This window comes from Biomphalaria glabrata, chromosome 13, assembly GCF_947242115.1.
Source record: "Biomphalaria glabrata chromosome 13, xgBioGlab47.1, whole genome shotgun sequence".
Taxonomy (NCBI): domain Eukaryota; kingdom Metazoa; phylum Mollusca; class Gastropoda; family Planorbidae; genus Biomphalaria; species Biomphalaria glabrata.
The window spans coordinates 28220312-28241857 of NC_074723.1; the positions used below are offsets into that span (position 1 = coordinate 28220312).

At 35.8% G+C, this 21546-nt stretch overlaps 1 protein-coding gene across 3 annotated transcripts in view; it reads left to right on the plus strand.

Moving 5' to 3' along the window:
* LOC106073707 (uncharacterized) overlaps nt 1–20981 on the plus strand; it is an 82067-nt gene extending 61086 nt beyond the window's left edge. Inside the window, exons 8-10 of one of the 3 annotated variants that reach the window (XR_008774417.1) lie at nt 987–1126; nt 10729–11698; nt 11772–18829. Coding sequence is in view for 2 of the 3 variants with exons in the window: in XM_056008338.1 (XP_055864313.1) it covers nt 987–1109 (123 nt within the window). In the remaining variant the exon portion in view is untranslated. Of the gene's footprint in view, nt 1–986; nt 1127–10728; nt 18830–20818 lie in introns of those variants that run through there. The other 2 variants (XM_056008338.1, XM_056008337.1) reach the window with 2 other exon arrangements.
* Nucleotides 20982–21546: the final 565 nt, after the last annotated feature.

Sequence of the window (21546 nt, forward strand, 5' to 3'; positions counted from 1 at the left end):
GATGGAGACAAATGACCTTATAACACTCTTACCGAAAGTGGGATAAAAGAGTTTGTAAATCTTTCTATTTTAGTCCTAATGGAAATGAGACGACCACTTCGTTCAGATCTGATGTAACAGTGGTTTAATGGATGCATGATGTATTTAAGGATCGTGTGTGTTTCGGAAAGGCATGTTTGATAAAAAAAAAAAGTTCTTCAAGGAATGGTAGCTGTGTTCGAGTTATATATAATTTTATTTAAATTAGTCTATTTAGTCCATGACTTTCTGCCAGTGAAGTATTACTATATTTAGTGTAAGTAGTGTTAGTGTAAGTATACAAAAGTTTATTTATTGTTTTGTCAGTTTTAAATTTTCTTAGCTTTCTAGGATAGACGAGTCATTGATGCATTTCGGTGTAAAGGTTTTGACTGTGTTCACTCCATTTCAGTTTGTTGTTGATGGTTTTACCTAGGTATTTATATTCTTTCACTTGGTCTACGGTTTAGTTTGTTTATTTGAATTTCTGCAAAATGTTATGTTTCCTAAAATTTATTATCATTTCTTTAGTTTTCTGAAAATTTAAAATTAGAAATATGTCTTTACACCATTGGTAAAAGAAAATTATTGTTGAATGGTACAGATTTTCCTCACCTGCAACAAAGATTGATTATTGCAATATCGTCTGTAAATTTTATGATGGGAATGTCAGATGATAGGTTCCAAATGTCTTTCTATTTGTTTAGTTTTAGAGATTTAAAAAAAGACAGTATCGTATCGACTTTACTATCTTTGACATCGTTTTCCGTTTTAGTCATTAAATTCATATGACTGAAATCTGTACTGAGCTGCAACATTTAACCAACACTTGAAGTAAGTTGTGGCTTGTTGTAAGTGTGAACTTTGTGAACTCAACTCCTTTAATAACCACGTTACTTTAGAATGCTGTTCATTTCTTAACTATCTTAGATTTTTGTTATTTTTATTTAAATATCTTTTCTTTTCAGGATAGTTCATCATCAATCCCAAGAAAAGGAACTAGTGAGACTAACAAATTAACTAGTCCTCCTCATACCCCTCCTGCACAGCCGCCCAGAAAAGGAAAGAAAATTCAGGAGAGCTCAGTATAAATCTAAATGTCGAAGAGGTCAGAGTAAAGTACAGTACTTGACCATTCTATTATGTTGGCATGTTTCATGTCAGGGTTAGGTCGCCCAGATTTATCTATTATATTTTTGTAAAATACCGCTGTCTCATTTTTTGATTAGAACATTTCGTAAACAGGTTCCTTTTGCCTTCTAAACGCTTGCTAAAAAAGGTTACAAAAGACAGTTTGTGTGGAAACACAAACTCAAAATCGGCCCCCGAAGTCGTCCACCCAGGCAGGCTTCAATATTTTCGGAAAGAACATCCGAATGAAATTATATCAAAGACAAATGAGAGATAAGAATGGAGAAAGAAGGTTGACAGATCTTGTGTAGTGCCCCAACGATCCCGCAGATCAAAGGATAGGTGAAAGTGAATGTAAAGTTAGATGTGAACCTGACCTAACTAATTCCCCTTTCAGACCTTGTGGTCTATAGGCCAGATGATATAAAGTTCATCTGTTTTTGTGGCCTATGGTTAACGAGGGTGTCATGTAGCCAGCACAACGACCAACCGCCTTTACTTTTCCCCAACTAATGTCAGGTACCCATTAGAGCTGAGTGGACTCAGAGGCGCCCAAAGATTCCAAAGTTAAAAATCCCAGTCTTCACCAGGATTCGAACCCGGGACCCCCGGTTCGGAAGTCAAGCGCTTTACCGCCCCCCTTGGTCTAACTGATGTCTTATAATTGATCTAATTTTTTGAAAAGGCTCAATTTCTTATTCTTTTTCTTTTGTCAAGAAATTACAATTCATTTAATATCTACTAATTTGTAGTCATTTTCAAAAAAATAAAAATAAAACATGAGTGGTCAAGAAATTACAATTCATTTAATATCTACTAATTTGTAGTCATTTTCAAAAAAATAAAAATAAAACATGAGTGGTCAAGAAATTACAATTCATTTAATATCTACTAATTTGACAACGCTAAGGTTGTCAATTGTAGTCAAACTGAATTAAAGTTATCTTATCTTGTAGACATTTCCAAAAAAAAAAAAATTAAACGATGCAAAAAGATCTCTGTAGTGTACTTGTATCCAATTAGTTTATATTTCCTTTCAAGCACTTGGCAGTTGTGGTTGTCACTTTATGGCTAAAGGGGACATAATGTATTGAACTTGGTGGTAGTACGAAGAGGAAAAAGTGACTGATTTCATCCTAAGCCTTCATTCTGTCTCGTCATATAGTATTTTAGACATATAATAATATTTAATTTTACACGACAGAACAACATCTTTTCTATAAAGTAATACAGAGGAAAAGGACTTCCTTGATAAGTTCATTAACAAAGCTGCACAGCAACGTTAACAATCTTTTAGGAAATTGACTTTGAAGCAATGCTATGTTCCCTGGATGGTCCTCGTATCGTAATTGAATATAATAGGGGAGTTCAGTCTGTTTGAGGATTTTTATCCAAGCCGCCCACTTATCTGAGTTGCCTAGCTTGATTTGCTCTATCTTGGAGCCTTCTTCTGCAAAGGCTCCAAAGATTTCTCCTATCTTTGATTTGTTTATGGGTGGTGCTACCCAGTGAAGGGTAACCCTGATTTTTTCGTCTTCTAAGGTAGAGACATCTAGCTTGAGGTCCTTCTCATTCCCAAATGATTTCCCTAGTATACAGGTTCTCACTCGGGCGGATGTTGGGACCAGGAACCAGACAAAGGGGTTCTCAAAGCGATAGAGAGAACCCACTTTGTCCGGTGTTAGTTTCAGGCACTCTATTAGGCTCGCCATAGTTGCCTTAACAGCCCCCTGGCCTGACAGCCTTAGAAGCAAGGTACCTGGAGCGAGGACAATTCCACCATCCAGGTCCTTTTTTTCAATAAAAATGTCTTAACTGACATTTTTACAAAGGTTTATCACAAGTACAGAGACAGAAAAGAGACGATAACTACACTACAAACTACACAGTACTTTACTACACAACCCTCGCGCCGTCCACTCTAAACAGTAACACACAAAAATCCACAGAATCACAAAATAAACCACAGAAACATAAGTAATCTACAGAATCAATCTCTTATTCGAATCCTCCAAAAAATATCTTTTTTTTTTTTTTTAATTTCGTAATAAAGAAAATGTTTAGGAAAATGAAGCTTATAAGATTACTATTCGTTTTAAATTAGGTCTAACTTATAATGCATAATAATTAGCTTTTTCTCTTTAAAAAAATACTTGCATAACTGATTTTAAAATTTAAATTTTTCGCTTTCAGAAAAAAAAAGTAGCCGTTGCATCAGAACTTTGAATGGTCTAAAGTATTGTGATGTCCGATTTTTAATATCTTTTCTAGTTTACGAGATCTAAACGGGACAGACGGACAGACATTTCGCACAAAACTAATAGCGTCTTTTTCCCTTTCGGGGGCCGCTAAAAACTGGTTTTGACAGATTCACAAGTTGTCGAAAAATTGCAAGCTCTTTATCAAATCCTTTTTTATTTCATTTTCAACATTTCCCCGAAACATTTTTAAACAAATCACAATTCTGTATTATTAAAGCCTTTTTTTCTTTTTCATTAAGTCTACTTACTTTTAGTATGCCTTACGTCATTTCCGCTTCCTTTTAGACGTAGTCTAAATAAAAACAAAACCAACCCGAATAGCATTATAGATAGATCCAGAGGATTTTTTTTATAGAGAGAAAGATGGAGAGATAGATAGAGAGAGAGAGAGAGAGAGAGACAAAGCAAGCAATGGTACTTTGAAACAATGCCAAAAGAAATAATCTTAATAGCATTAAAGAAATATAGATCTATTGTCCTGCCAAAAGAAATAATCTTAATAGCATTAAAGAAATATAGATCTATTGTCCTGCCAAAAGAAATAATCTTAATAGCATTAAAGAAATATAGATCTATTGTCCTGCCAAAAGAAATAATCTTAATAGCATTAAAGAAATATAGATCTATTGTCCTGCCAAAAGAAATAATCTTAATAGCATTAAAGAAATATAGATCTATTGTCCTGCCAAAAGAAATAATCTTAATAGCATTAAAGAAATATAGATCTATTGTCCTGCCAAAAGAAATAATCTTAATAGCATTAAAGAAATATAGATCTATTGTCCTGCCAAAAGAAATAATCTTAATAGCATTAAAGAAATATAGATTTATTGTCATTCCGATGCTTTCAAAAGTGGTAACATAAGGATTACAGTAAATAAAACCAAATAGGGTTTGTTGGACTAGTCCGTTTCGTTTCTTTTAATAAAAAGTATTGGGCCGGAAGTGGCTTTTTTCCTTATATATCTTTGCATTTTTCAGTTCTCTCTTTAAATTAAACTGACATTATTATGCTATAATTTTAAGTGTGCCTGATAGAGAAAAAAATTCTGCACAAAAATACGGGTAGTTGGGATCAAACCCGATAGAGGCTATAAAAAGAAAAGTTCTGAAACTAGCGCGTTAAACTACACATTTACAGTACTTTATTTGATGAGTATTTTACCCAAGATCTTTGTTTTTTTAGGACTAGCTTATTTCAAGTACCCGGTATTTTCCGATACACAATTTCATACACAAAATAATTGTTGAAAATTTTTTTAGTGATTTTAAACTGTAAATGATTAGCTAAAAATGTGTTACTGTAATCAATTTTGAATATTATTTTGTTATGAATGTCACTGTTTATTTTGTGTCTGTTCTAGTTTCTTAAATTTTTCTTTTAATAGTTTTGAAAGTCTGTGTTTTTGCAGATGTACAGAAGCTACACTCTGTGTCAGTCCATCTCTTCCAATTGTTTAGAAATGAGTGTAAAAATGTAGGCTTTGATATTTTTAGCCTGAAATTAAAAAGGTACAAACTTCAAACAACTAATAGGCCTATATTGCCTCTTCCATACAACTTTGTATTTAAAAAATAAATGTATCCATTGCTCGAAATCCTGCTTGTATACTTAGGCCCTATATAAATCGATTCGGTATTAATGTATTAAGTAGCAATAACTCCGCAAAAAAAAGCTTAATGAAAGAAGATTGAGATATACATATATTTTTCTTACGGTACCCATCGATACGGGGTACCGGCACTTTTTTTCAATGTCGGGAAAAAATATTACTTATCAACGTTAATTGTTAATTTATTAGTAGTTTAAAGTTAGGCAATCTATCACTGAGTACCGGCACCTATTTTTTATTTTTTATAAAAAAGAATCACTTTATATATGTATACTTTGTATACTGCTTACTTTCAGCCGACATGTCGTATTATTAACAACATCTACATGTGAAAGTCTCAATCATCTAGAATCTTAGACAGTCATTATTTTAGACTAAATTTAAGTAGAGTCTAGCCCTAGATCTAGTAGGCCTATTACTATTTTAAAAAAAATCAGTCATTAGATATCAATAGCAATTTTATTATTAGGTCTAGGCATTGAAAAGTAAATCTATTAATAAACTATAATAGATCTAATCATCTAAATCTAAGTAGGCCTACTAACTTTATAAATAAGTAGAAGTATTATAATGAATATTTTATAGATCTAGATTGACTAGATAATAGATAGATCTATAGATAGATCTCTAGTCTAGTTGATTAAGTATAGAGTATGGTAAATGTATTACAGTATTATTAGATCTATGTCATATGTCTATATCTAATAATCTATTAATTAATAAACTTTAGTCTTTAGTAATATCTAAAATTTATTCTAATAAAAACTGACTATAGGCATAGCATAGGCTAGACTCGGCAATTTAGTCTCAAGATAGAATCTATACTATTACTAGATCTATTCGATTTTTATATATAGATCTAAACTAGAATTTTATTATAGATCTAAATATACTAATGGAGATATGATATTCGGTGTTAGCTAATAGAAACGAACCTGGGTTTTTCTAAACTCTATTACTTGGTATGTAGTAGTAAATCAGCACCTACCTAAATAAATTGTAACTAGAAATCAAAAATCTATATTTATCGTAGTATATATAGGTCTGTGGTTGTAAATTATATAGCCTTCGTAACTTCTTCTATAGAGAAATGACTTTTGTAATTTCTTTTACAGAAAAATTGGGCTATTCGCGTCTGACACATATATAATTTTTATGTTCAGCAACAAACCCTATTGATATTTCTTTTTTTAAGAGAAAAAATACCAAACTAAATGTAGAAAGGGGAACGCTAATGTGGAATTTAAATAGGACCTTCGGAAAATCCTTTTTTTTTCCTCTAGGCCTTAAACTGATGGTATTGTGGTAGCCCTATTGGCGGCGTGATAGGATTAACTGTTTACGATCAGCTGACACATGTGAGACAGGCCAGTAATACAGTTTAGCGTGCTATATCGATGGACAAGGGACAGTACTGATATGAACTTTGCACGCAAATTTGACTCCTGTTATGGTCATCTGATCATAAGCCTGCGTGGACCAGAGACAGAGTTTGTAAGGCAGTGGAGTTCAAGACAGGACTGCGAGGAGACCGGGGCCATGAAGTTCGTCCTGGCGGAGTCATTAAGTGAACGTACCAGTCCAGGAAGAGATAGAGACAGTACGGTGACTTTGACATTTGCAGTCAGTTGATTGTATTGCCAATAGTCTAGAATTGATTATTAGGAACTCTTCTTGTCAAGTTCTTGACCTGTTGATGTGCTGTGTATTGAGCAGTGTTTACAGAAATCCTGATTAGGAGAGAGAGAGTATCGTAACAGTATGAAGAAATGTATACAGTGTCTAATAATGTGTATCGCTTGCATTGTAACAGTATAAAGAAATGTATACAGTGTCTAATTCTGTGCATCGCTTGCATTGTAACAGTATAAAGAAATGTATACAGTGTCTAATAATGTGTATCGCTTGCATTGTAACAGTATAAAGAAATGTATACAGTGTCTAATAATGTGTATCGCTTGCATTGTAACAGTATAAAGAAATTTATACAGTGTCTAATTCTGTGCATCGCTTGCATTGAGAAGACGAAGAACAAGTAACAGAGTGTATGAAGGAATAGCATTTTTTTTTTTGGCGGGGGTAAAGCAGAAAAGTGAAAGGTCTACTAATATAACTGGCCCAAAATATAAGTGCGTGTGTGTTCCGGAGTTTCATGTGTGTGTTCATCTTTCTAAATCAAATCAAAAGTCTATGTCACAGAAAATTACGATGTGCAAAATTGGTTTTCCAGAGAGAAAGGGAGAAAAGTTAAGATAGCGGGCCCTAAAATAACAAATACACTAATTCACATGCTAGAAAATGATGCTAGGTTGATCGTTAAAAACGTAACCTGTTTATAACAATTATTTGCTTCCTTGTCTTGTATAAAGGCTCAATAAACTGAGGTTGAAAGTTAATGAACAAGTTTTGTAAGAATTTCTATAGCACTCTCTTAACATATAATCAATATGAGCCGGGGAGGGGATTTCTGGGTTCAAAGTTCAGAATCAATTTTCCGTGACAACTAAACAAATAAAGTTGAGTGCAAGTGAATATAAAAATCTAGAAGATTAATCGGTCAAATCTAATTTAGATGGTTGCGGTTTTCGCGCTGGACTGTCATTCGGACTTATAGATGACCCGGGGCTCAAACCTTGCACCCTCCCATCCCCGTCGTCCTGCGGGAGGTTTGGGTTAGGAAGTCATTTATCTTCATCTCTGATGGAACATCCGAAACATGGAAAACATTTTACATTTTACAACAATTTGACAAATAGATTAAACATTATTTAATTTCAAAATGAAAAATCTTGAACACATTTTGTCATTTTGGAAATGTTCAACAGGTTCATCTTTCATGTTCAGAAGCAATACAATTTCCTCACGCAGTGCAAAAATCTCTTCAATACTTTTAGACAGGAGAGCCAGCGGACCTCTGTGTAGTAGAGAACACAAATCCGTGTCCAATGTCATAAAAAACATTGAAACTTGGCGTTGATTTACCCCGCGTGGACGAACAAAAGTCATAGCGACTGAAACTGGTCTTAGCACATGTTGGAACTGTTATTGCTTTTGCTTTGCGCATAATGCTTCTTGGTAAATGAAATTTAAAATTAGCATCAGTCTCCTTTTAGTTTTGTAAGCATCCTTGCATCAACACCATTTCATTTCGTGGTTGGTGCGCCATTAGTTGCAAGACTAGATAGCTTTAGCAAAGGTAAAATGTACTACAATATCTTCCTCTGTAATTTCTCAAAAACATCCTCGCTTGTTCTGGTGTTATGCATGGAACAGAGCTCAAGTAGTTCCTCAATTATCTCAAAATTCCTGTTCCATGCCCTTATGAATATAGCCAACTGTGTTACACCCGCTTCATCAGTTAATTCATCGAAAGCCAATGAAATGAATTCAAAAGCAGCTATTTTGTTCTTTAATTGTTCACGCAAGCTGACTGACATGTATTCCATCTGCCAGAGTGTTCCTAATTGAATACTTTCATTTTTTCTGGACAAATTACTTCGGCAGCTCTAATAACACTCTCCTAAGAAAATCCCCATCACTAAATGATTTGCCATGGCTTGCACTTAAGCAATAAAGCTAGACAAAACTTAGCTGCCTTTTACTGCAGACACATTCTCGTTGTTCAAAAACTATTTTTTAATTCAAGTAGCTTGTTATCTCTTTTTTCTCGCTTAATAATTTAACAGTATTGTAACTCAATTTGTTGAGTCTTATGAGTAGAATGTATAGGTTCTCTGGCGTTCATGGGTGTGGTTTCTCTTCTTGTACTAGTTTACTACTGCTATCGCGAATAACTTGAATAACTTACATAACAACATAACTCTCTAAGCACACTAAATAAATGCAGGTATCAGCAGACGATAAGTTGAATAATCAAATATATCCTGGCTAATCTAGCCACAAAGTTACACATAGCAATATCATCAAACATGAGTACATCTCCATGTTCCAAATGAATAACACTTTACAAAGTATCAATTACAGCAGAGAAATGACACGTACCACCTTACTCTGCAGTTATGTTTGACATTCCTGATCTAAGCTGACAACAATAAACTGATATCCTTTAAGTCTAAACTAACAATAATAAAACTGTGTTATTAGAAATATTTGTACCAATTGATTTTGTGTAGCGCTATTTCATGCTTTTAGCTTTCTCGCTATGATCCTATCACTTTCTCACTACGCTATGATCCTATCACTTATCAGGATCAGTTGAGAAAGCTGGGGGGGGGGGGGTCAATGTAAATGTCACCGTAATCGCTTTTTAAATTTATGAAAAAAACGTTGCTTGTTTTACATTTCGTGGGCCCAAACCTGCTCGAGCCAATTACCAGCCAGCAAACTTCAAATACTTTAGCCAATACACTAACCAGCCAGACAGTGTCAAATACAATCTATATATATAATTCTCTTCTTCCCTCAAGAGTTTTGTCGAGAAGTAAAGGAAAGATCACTCTGTGGATAGTCCACGAGAAAACAAGAGTAGTGTTCACACTACGAATGACTGGCTGCGCGATGGACTGTCCAACAGGAGGTTTGGAATAGGAACTAATCTAAGTAATCTACTATGTATATACATGCAAATAGCAGGGCCGGACATACCCATTGTGGGGCCCTATGCGAAACGGATTTCGCGGGGCCAAGTTTGAATAGGGAAGCGGATAATAAATTAAATTTAAGAGTTTGTATTAGAAAATGAATTCGTCTATGCATTTTATTCATTCTTTACTAAGTACAGAATTACTTTACGAGCCTTGCGTGTAGCAAAGTCATACAGTATATCATAATAAATCTGTTTCCTACATAGATCACGCCCAATAGCAAGAATTACCAAATGTTTTAATCTATCTTTGAGAATTGTTGACCTCAAGTAATTCTTCATTAGTTTGAGGCGCGTGAAGTTTCTTTCACCAGATTACACAATTACGGCTGATGCATAATGTCGCGCGTAAGATTGGCGTTTTCCATATTGAATGACACCCAAAATGGCAATTTTCGTGTATATATTTCCGTATATTTTAAGAACTTTTACGTATATTTTGCGATTTCGGGAGATTTCCAGGAGCTCCTGGTAAATCGACAGGAGGGAGCGGGAAATCTGTTTTAAGTTATAAAATGGTTTAATTTAATAATTTCTACACATTGAATTAGAGCGGGCCCTATGAAAGTGCGGGGCCAACTGCGGTCGCATGGGTTGCAGGCCGGCCCTGCAAAATTGCGGCGTATGCTACGCCGCCGGTCGACTAGTATTTAAAAATAAATTTTCTCGTACATTTATTACTTCTTTGTTTCTTTGTTTCTTAATCTATATAATAAAAGTTCGTGCATTCTACGATAGATTTCCGCTCGCATTTGATCAGATGTAATCTCCGTGCTAGAATGTTTCAGTGTGTTGATGACAGTTCTTGCATTCTATTGATCCCTCTGCAATCTATACATTTGTAATTTCTCCTTTGTTCTATGTTATTATTAGGGACATCGTGTCAGGCCCCCCCCCCCCCTACTCTTTCGATACTTACAAAGGGAGGCGCAAAATAGTTTAGTTTTTTAAGGATAAAAAAAACTGTAATATTTTCACTGTATTTATAATCCATATTTGTCTCATTGATCCATTAATATCGATAGTAGTACCATTGTTTAAGAAATATTTATAAATTAAGTGAAGTCTTTTCAAAGCAAAAAATCTTTTTCTTCTGTTTTAGTGAAGAGTGCATGCATCAAGAAGAAGTAAAAAGTCTAAGTTTCAAACGGCTACTCCATGCAAGACTTCAGTTTGAGGAACATAACAGCGCAGGAGGATCTGTCTACATTTACATCATCATCATGATATAGGCATAAATTATGCTAAGAATAGTCTACATCTGATCTAGCTAAACTCTATTTCTGACATACTTAAAACTTCTTCAACAAATTCGATTATTTTATTCTCCACTAAGAACATATTTTACATATTTTATCATAAGATAAATATAAGTGACAGATTCATTTTTAAAAAGTATTTTTGTTACATAATTAATATAGCATCTTTCATCTCATCTCATTTCTGCCTGTGGTCCTTTGTGGGGCATAGGCCACCAACCAGCTTCCTTCAGGCATCTCTGTTATGTGCGTATCTCTCCAACTGTCCCCACGTCTTACCTGTCTGCTTAGCATCTGCTTCTAAATCACGGCGCAATGTATTCTTGGGCCGTCCCCTCTTCCTCTTTCCTTGGGGGTTCCAGGTTAGGGCTTGCCTTGTTATGTTGGATGCAGGCTTTCAAAGTGTGACCTATTTATCTTCAGCGTCTCTGAAGGATATCTACTTCATTGGGCTGCTGCTTTGTTTTTTCGCCACAGTTTCGCATTGGAGATCTTGTCTGACCAGCGAATCATAAGGATTTTCCTCAGGCAGTTATTAATGAATACCTCTTCCAGTACATCACCTTGGATTGTAATGGGTGTATTGTTGCATGCCTTTATTTTGAACAATGTTCTTCTCTGTTGATAGGTCTGGAGATATGGTCTATTTGGTTCTCTGTTGATAGGTCTGGTGATATGGTCTATTTGGTTCTCTGTTGATAGGTCTGGTGATATGGTCTATTTGGTTCTCTGTTGATATGTCTGGTGATATGGTCTATTTGGTTCTCTGTTGATAGGTCTGGTGATATGGTCTATTTGGTTCTCTGTTGATAGGTCTGGTGATATGGTCTATTTGGTTCTCTGTTGAAGGTCTGGTGATATGTTCTATTTGGTCCTCTGTAGATAGGTCTGGTGATATCCATGTTGCTTTGTGTATTCGTTTGTGTGGGAAGACAGTTCCTCCAATCACTAAGTTGCTTGTGGCATACATGTCTGAAAATCTCTCTCCAATTTTCTTTCATCTCACCTAATCCATGTTTTCCCATGATCTACTTATATCCTCTGTTGTTATTGCCAACCTTAGCATTGAGATCGCCTATTATGATGAGGATGTTCCTCTGTGGTCTGTCACATAGGATGGTAGTCCACCTTCTTCTTCTTTCTTCCCAGTCTCATACACGGTCCGGACACTCCATTTACCGCTGGTGGTGGTGGTCCTGGTAGACATGATGGTCTTCGGCCTGTCAGCTTCCAGATAACTCTGTCTTTCATAGTCATAAACTTTCCAGCTGGAGATCCATCCTCTCCCAGGTCCGTGACTTCTGTTGATTTGCTGTTTGGTGTTTCTGTAGCTAGTGTTTTTTTCTACAGGGTAGGGTAGCTAGCCCTACGCCTAACCCTGCTTAACCCTAACGGGCTCCAACCGTCCTAAGGTGGAGCTATAGTCGTGAACAATTATTATTGGATGAATGCCCTAAGTATTCAAAGTTTAAAATCATGACACCAAAAAACGAAATAGTGTGTTTCATTTTGTTATGATATTTTTAGAGTGCCAGTTGATATGATATGTTTCTTGATTTTACGAACACTGAATAGGAATAATAGGAATATCGTGATGCAGAATATACTAATGTAAGTTATAAACTAAAAACGTAGATTCCTTAGCAATGAAAAATATAAATAAATAATCACTTTAATAATATACACACTTTTTGAATGTAAAATTACAATTTAATTAAACATACCTACTACCGTCGTTCAAGATCCCAAACTATCGTTGCGTCTCTTTAATTACTTTTACCATCTTTTTCCTTTTGCCTATTTGAGATCAACCATCTTCTCTCGCACACTTGGATTTATGTCTCACCCACTCCGTTTATGCCACGACCATGTGATGCAAACATTCAACCATTGAAATACAAATAATGTGTCATTACACGCTTCCGCTCGGTGTGACTTTGAAACTGTTTAAGTCTCGAATAGTTTCAAAGATTGCTAAGTAACATTATGTAAAAGTGTACAATTCCGACGATCTTATTTTTCAAACATACTGTTTTGTAGAAAATATTATTTCGCATATTTCATTGTTTCACAAGTCCTAATGTAGATGTAGTTATTGAATGATGTCGTCTATAAGTAAATAACTTTTTGACGTATCTCGTGGACTAGATAAAGCAAGTATTGATACGCTTTGTTTGAAATTGTCTTTGCTTCGTTTTGTAGCTGCAGCACTGAAGTTTTGTTTAGCGTCCTTGACCTAGTTTAGTTGGTCGTTATTATCAGCATCTATATAAACAAAATATATACATACAAAATGTCACAATCCATCGAACAAATATTAATCTTTTTTACTGTAATTTTTTAATAGATATTTCAACTATGAAATGGATTTGTCGACTTTGATCTTTCTTAGCTAATCTTTTGAACAGAATCATTGATCCAAAAACAATCTGCTAATCTTTAGGCCTTCTAGAAATTAAATAATATTTAGCAATATGTATGAACGACTTAAAAGAAACAAAGACTGCTTAATAGATATTTACTGAGTATTGTATTATGATCACATTACTTTTTTTGATTAAATACAATAATGATGTAGCATATTATAAAGCTCTATTTAACGTAATTTCTAGATTAGCATATGGACAAACGTAGTGTGTATTCACTAGTCATTAGAAGATAATAAGATACTAATGTCACTCTCCTATTTGAAAAAAGTAGAAAAATTTGATCCTGGAAAACTACAGATTAATATCAATCACCAGCATCACATTTAATATACTATAACACATAATATGTAGCAACATCATAAGTCACTTATATAAGCATAATGTCCTTACTCCATACCAATGTGGTTTTAAAAAATATGGGTCATGTAAAACTGAACTGTTACCACTAATTAATTTTTTTAAAGGGATTATACAATGGTGAACAAATAGATGCCATTTTTTTTTTAGATTTTTCTATGCCAATATCTCTAACATCAAACTTTGGCAAAATGGCAGAAAAATGATCAATAATCGACTTTGTTGGTGGCTTGAAAGTACAACCTCACTTCACAATGCACCAGCTCACTTCACAATGCACCAGCTGGCTTCAGGAAAGAAAGTTCGCCTCCTTCAGTCGTAGAGGTTCGTCTCGAACACTTTTTGACGTGACTGTGGAGCCCAATTTCGGAGAGGCATTCCGTCCACAGATATCGCAGGATGAGTGGGCTTTCGCTTTGGTGGTAGAGGAGTCAGCCATTGGTTCGTATCGCACACTTTTCTTCCAGAGCTTTCTTAGTCACCGTCTCTCTCCATCTAGTGCGGCTCTGTCGTCCGTATGGTCAGTAACAATGTTCACTGTTTTGTTACATCTATGTAACAGAGGTGGGGGCGACCTGTTTTTCTTCAGCCAGACGCTTATTCAAAGTCCTAACCCAAAAACTGGATAGGCCACTACGGCTTCGCCTTTGGCGTCGTCCAAACACAGAAGGTTGCAGTTTTAAGCTCAAATGCTCTAATGCTCAACTGACCTTGAGCAGAGTGCCCGGAGTTTATTTATTTGAAAGTCGCCCCTAGTGTTTGTTTACATTGTTTAGACTGTACTGACCATATTTCGTGTCGTGATCTTAACTATGTGTGTAGTTGTTTTGTCATTCTGTGTACTAAAGCTTTAGATGTAACATGTTTTTTTGTTATGTTAATGTAGACAAAGCTCAAATGCTCAATTGACCTTGAGCAGAGTGACAGGAGCCACTTTTGTCTGTGGGAGGGATCATAGGATCTCAAATGGACAGCTTTAAGCAGGGTAACCCCAGTCAAAAGGTGCTGTCCTGTCATGGCTGTCTTTCTTGTTTGGGTTAACAACGATAGGACACAATCAGAAACGCAGGCACAAAGCCAATGTACCAGTCGACTTGAAGAAAAATAAAAGGAGTTTAACTCTTAAACTGGGCACATGGAATGTGCGTACTTTACAAACTGGTATACATGAAAACTTATCGACATAAGAGATGCCAGACAATCCGCATCAATAAATGATGAACTGTCCAGGCTAAAAGTAGACATAGCTGCCCTATAAGAAACTCGTTTAGTTGACACTTGGTTTAATCATAGAGAAAGACTAAATCTTTTTTCTGGCAAGGCAAAACAGAAAGTGAAGTAAGGGAACATGGCGTTGGTTTCGTAGTTAAGAAGACACTGCTGAACACAGTAGAACTGAAGTGCAAAGACTCAGAAAGACTCCTATCACTACGCCTTATTATATCTATTGGACACGTGACTTTGATAAGTGTCTATGCTCCTACTTTGAGTTCTACACCAGAGGCTAAAGACATGTTCTATGACTACCTTTCGTCTGCTCTCAGAGCTGATACTGAACATTTACCAACCTCGGCGACCGCATTGCACGCGTTTGATCCGACAACTCTGCGTGGCAGAGCTATACTGTGTCGTGTGCGCGTGAATTTTTCTTTTCGTGTTCAATAGCTGTGTTTTTTTTTTATAGGAAATAGTTTGTATTGGGCGTGTTTTTGGTGTCAAGAATATTGTGTGTGCGTTTACGTCACGCTTAGTTCCCGTATTGCCTTTGTAGCGGAGAGAGCTTTTTAGCTGTAGAATCTGGTTACGCTACAGTGTCACTGTTTCCCCGTTTTAACGGTACGTAAGTATATACATGTAGTAAGTAGGTTGATCTTGCGGTACGGGTGTCGCTAATGAAAAACTTTGCGATGTAGCGGCATCCCTAGATCTAGGTTTTCTTTAGTTTCAGGGTGTTAGGCTTGGGGCTATGGTGAAAAGTGTAGTCTTGAGTTCGCCCTTGGAGCCGTGACAGTTTCAAGAGTTGTATCATAGTATTAGAAGCTGCTGATCAGTAGGGTCGAACTGGAGTGTGCGCGTATGAGGTGTGTTATTTGTATAATTGCCAATGCAATATTTAGATATCCATGATTCATTGATGGCATATGCTCAAAATATATTGTTTATTGGTAATTAGCTTATTTTTAAATATTGTTCTTGTTGCACAATTTTGATCAGTTATTCACTGTTCAGTTTTTAATGACCATTTTTTCATGTTTAGTTATCACGCAACTTGGTATGCTTTTGCTCGTTGGTTATTGCACTAGTCTGTTGAGGTAGGGAACCCGATTTAATGAGTAAACTCCTAGATAAACTTGTAAAACCCGCCTTGACATTTTGGACGTTTTGGTGTTGGAAAAAAATGAAAATGGACAAAAGCTCCTCGAGGTCTGCTCACTACACTCCCTCTGTGTCACTACACTCCCTCTGTGTCACTAATACCTGTTTCAAGACCAAACCACAGCGTATCATGGCGACATCCTCGCTCCAATCATTGACACCAACTAGATCTAATCTTGGTAATATCACAGCTTAGAGCAAAAAGCTGGCTAGAAGAAGAATAAGGCTTTTCTAAGGCATTTGAAAATGTTCACCACCATAGCTTGCTTAAAAAAAACTAAACTACTTTGACTTTAATTGTTCATTACAACAATGAATTCAGGATTTTGTATTAGGAAGACAGCAAACTGTAATAATAAAATAAATATCTTTAATATGACACCAGTAATGATGAACTCAGTTGTACTTTAAGAAACAGTTTTAGGCCCACTACTGATTCTAATTTACATAAATAACCTACCAATTGGTACTAGTTCAGTAAAAAAAGTCAGATTATTTGCAGACGATTGCATAATATATAGAACGATAAAAACAAACACAAGATACTGAAAGTTTACAATAAAGAATAGGAACATGTCTTTCCACCCAGAAAAACGTCAGTTTTTAATAGTAAAAAAAACAACAACAACCTAGAACAAATAAAAACTATTTTATTCATGGTTCACCAGTTACACTGACTAGTCCCCCTTTTAGGCCTTGCCATCTATAGGGCAGATGATGTAAAAATCTTGTTTCTGTGGCCCACGGTTAACGTTATCATGTAGCCAGCACAACGACCAACTGTCTTTAATTTTCCCCAACTAATGCCATTAACCCATCAGAGCTGGATGAACTCAGAGGCACCCAAAGATCTAGAAGTTAAAATCCAGGTCTTCACCAGGATTCGAACCCGGGACCTCGGTTTATCGCTCAGCCACCGCGCCTCCAATTACATAAATATCTAAATATCTCTAGGTGTAATAGCAAATAAAAATAAACATGAAATCCCCATATTGATGAAATAATTAAAAATCGAACAAAATATTTTGGTTTATTAAAAGAAATTTTAAAAATCAAATTGGAAAAAAATTAACTTAATTAACCTTAATTAGGCCAACATTTAAATATGCATCTTTTATCTGGGAGTCACTTAGGTCAAGGAAACAAAGAAACTGGAACAAATGGAAAGTAGAGCAAAGAGATTTCTAACAGACGATTTCCCAATTTGATTCGAGTAGCATCATTAGTTCAATCATGGTTAAATCCCTAAACTTAGAGACACTTCAGGACACAAGAATCTAAAGTAAAGCAGCAATAGTACATAGACACTAAAGAATGATTTAGAAAAAGATAAACAAAACTTAATACAATACTCAGACACAAAGATTGAGGCTCATTTCTTATTCTATATTCTAGGACAGAATGTCTGCCTGGTCTAGCGGTATGCACTTGACTGTCGTTCGGACAACTAGATGGTCCCGGGTTCATACCCTGCCTGCTCCCATCCTCTGTTGTCTAGCGAAAGTTTCGAACTAGGAAGTAAATTGTCTTCAACTCTGAAACATCCGAAACATGTCAAACATTTGACAAACAAATCGTACAAATGCACTATTTTTCATATTTTCATTAGATAATGGAATAGGTTGATTGAGTCAGAATGGAAAAACAAATACTTAGCAGACTTAAGTCCAAGATTAACACATTAGATTGTCACATGAAATGCGTAGGACGTAATTATTATTATTGTTTTGAAGTAACGTCTGCAACTTATAAGATAAGAAAAATAGTTCATTTCATTTTCGAACCACAAAAACTAGAGACACAATACATAAATGATTCAGACAGCGTTATCTTTTTCATGTTTTCTGTGTCATCAAATGTTCTCTTCCAGTGTTACGGATGAAAAATTCATACTAAAGCGTTTATATAAAGTTTCTCAATCTGCAAGCATATGGTGATATTGGTGTTTAGTACTACATTTTTCATTTCAAATTTTATTATTTTGAAGAATGCAGATAAAATTGTATCTTGAAGAAAAAGTGAGCAAAAGATAAATTCAAGACATGTTAAAATTGTACTGTTACATAATAAAGTTAAACTTATATTTTATGATAAAATCTCAATACAGAGACCAATAAACCCATTTACAGTGCTGTTCTGGGTGCCTATTCTAGTTTTTGGGTTGCAGAAAGGACAGCTTTTCAGTTTTACCAAATAAAAATAACAATTAAAAAAACGTATAACTGTAAAACAGTAAAAATATTTTTTAAAATACTTTTCTAAAAAAGATAATACCTCCTTTATATAAGTTATAGAACAATTATTAAGCTCTTAATTACTTGGGAATATTATATAATACAAATGAACATTTTTGCTTCACCCCACGCTCAATCCCCGCTAGAAAAAGCCAGTAAAGCTAATGTATATTTATACTATTCTAATGATAGGCCTTGAACTCTAGACTTACAAAACAATGCGTGAAATGTTTCTGTACATATGAAAATACACCAAAACGTTGGCCTCTACTTTTAAGATCAATATTTTCTATAGTCAATTTGACTTGTAGATCTTTTTATACTTAAACAAAGTTATGTCAAACTATATAGAGTTTTCCAAGTGTGGCCAACAAACTAGCAGTTCTTTTTATACAGCAACTGTCAAATTTCTTGGAAAATCGTTAGAGCCGTTTTCGAGATCCATGCCCAGGCTTAAGAGCCTACCCAAATGGCTGCAGGTTCCATTAAGGTATCAGTTGAATAGATATAAAAAACGAGTCATCTTCTGGAACTAATTCTAAAGCTTTTTTTTTTCTATTTTGGTGGGAACCACTATCACCAAAACATTTTCTTTTTGTCCTGTTTAGTGGCGTAGATAAAAATTTGCCATTATTTGAGGGCACGGGGGGGGGGGGGCCTTGATCTCTTTGTAATCCCTGCATTTTGCGTAATGTTTAATCATGAATGTAAAAAAAAACAACACTCATTTGGGGGACCCCGGGGATTCTTCCACTCCCTCCCCCACCCTAGCTACGCCTCTGGTCCTGTCTAAAGTACAGCGAAACTTAGTGTGTACCTGTAACACCATGATGCTGGCGGTGCGTAGGACAAAGTTACACTATATTTTTGGTTGGCAACACCCTTGGTTAGATGGCTATCTCTTCGACGTAGAGTTCTCCAACGAGGCCAAGATAACGCGCTGTCTCCATGACCGCGTTTCCCCCACTGTCATATGTAAGTACGTACTGCTTGTTGAAATAGAAATACACTTTGCTGGATTGGAATAAGACGTGAAGCTCGAACGGTTCATTGTTGGCATATTGGAGGTTTGGTATATGCATTTGACAGCACCAGAAACTATTTACCATAGTATTGACCACGTTAAATTCAGGGGAATAGACTCCGTCAGTCCTTCGTCTATAATGAAATACTATGGTTGAGGGACTTTGATAGACACTGAACCCCCAATTGATAAGTCCTTGTGGGACAGCACGGAGATACAACTGAAAAGAAAGAGAAATGGATAACGTTGTTGATAGTGTGATCTCTCATTGAATCAAGAATTCTGAACTACTTTATCTGTTGTTAAACTGCTCGATGTCGCGGAGTGATTGCGAAGAGAGTACTATAAAATACATAATAACAAAACATTTCGATTAGTAACTATGGACAGTTGCGCTGAGTTGGACAGCTCTCCAGAATGGGGGGGGGTTTCCTATGTAAATATCGATCTTTTTTGACGAGCTTAAAGGAGGACCACCTAAAAGAGTCGCACCCTTAAAGTAAGTATGTAAAAAGTAAAGTTCCCTAACCCTTTCAGACCTTGCGATCTATGGGGGGAGTTGATGTTAAGGTCATCTGTTTCTTTGGTCAACGGTTAATGAGCCGGGTGTTATGTGGCCAGCACAACGACCAACCGTCTTTACTGTCCCCAACTAGAGTCAGGTATCCATTAGAGTTGGGTGGACTCAGGGGTGCCCTAAAAAACTTGAAATTCAAAATCCGTCTTCGCCGGGATTCGAATCCAGGACCTCAGGTACGGAAGCCAAGCGCTTAACCATTCGGCCTCCGCACCCCCACCCTAAAAGTACTATACATCAAATCAGATACATTTTCACCCTCACTGGCATAAAGAAAAGCCGCTGGCAGAGGATGGTCTTTAAAAGAGACAGCTGGAGACCTCTTAGGTAAATCACTCGAGACCTAAAGAAGAGCCCTTGCTAATGGCAAAGACAACGAAACCTTAAGTAGAATAGCGACGACTTTACATTAAACGTATCAAACTATGCAGTTGCCTATTAGGTTTACGTCAACAAGTCAAAGACTGTTCTCATCCTTACTCTTTGGAATCGAAGACAATAGGGTGATTCCTGATATTGGAAATTTTCAAACATTGTTGAAACATAAGCCTGCTTTTTTTTGGAAAGTGTTGGTCGCTATTTTTTTTTAATGTATGATATTGTCTCTGCATTTTTTTTTTGCTCTGTTTCTATTTTGCAACTTTTATTTACTTGGCAATTTTCAAGTTCAACTTATTTTAGTTATAAGTGAAAATGTCCTATATCGAAGTATTGGATAACTTTACATAAATTATGTAACTTCTTCAAATTTCAAAAAAAAAAAATAACAACTCACACTTCTCAATTTCAATTGATGCATGTTAGTTCTATAAACGGTGTTGCCAAATTAATTTCTGAGAACAAATCATTTGACCATCTACTAGAAACGTTTTGATACAAAGTGTTTTACCAAGTACACAAACATGATTTTTTTTCCTGTTTTGAATATTCTTTCAGATTTTAAGAAGATCTACTTGAAGTCCTAACCTCCCGCAAGACGACGGAGGATGGCAGCGAGCTGGGAATGAACCATGGACCATCAAGACATCCGATCGAAAATCTTACCGCGCATACCACACGACCAGGCAGCCATTATTTCACTATTCCTAATATTCACCAATTAAACATAATAAATATATAATGGTTAAAAAGAATTATTTTCTTTTCATGTATGCTGCATGCCAATTTGTATATCTTCCCAAGCATTACCCACTGGCTTTGACTGCTGATTTGTTCCCAGGCTATATATTGGTTATTTTGCCATGGACCCTCCCATTATTCTTAATTATAGCAATTTCTATAATGATATAAAGTGAAACGCTCCCTAATACATTATTTTGGCCAGCTGATTCTAGAATCTATTACAATGTAGTGGGAGCGCTGCTGCTGAGTGATTAAGCGCTTGGCATCCGAACCTTGGTTTAAATCTCGATTATGATTTTGAACTTTGGGATTCTTGGGGCGCCCCTGAGTCCACCCAACTCAACAAGGTACCTGACTTTATTACACTGAATTTGACCATCTCGTAAATACCAGCATCACGTCTATCCCCCCCCCCCCACACTACTCAACAAATAGGCTCTAGTGTTATTTACACTGACTTTTTTCTTGTTACACCCTGTAAATAATCACATAATACTTTGGCCACCATTATTAATATTATTATTTTGCAATTTCAAACTGCC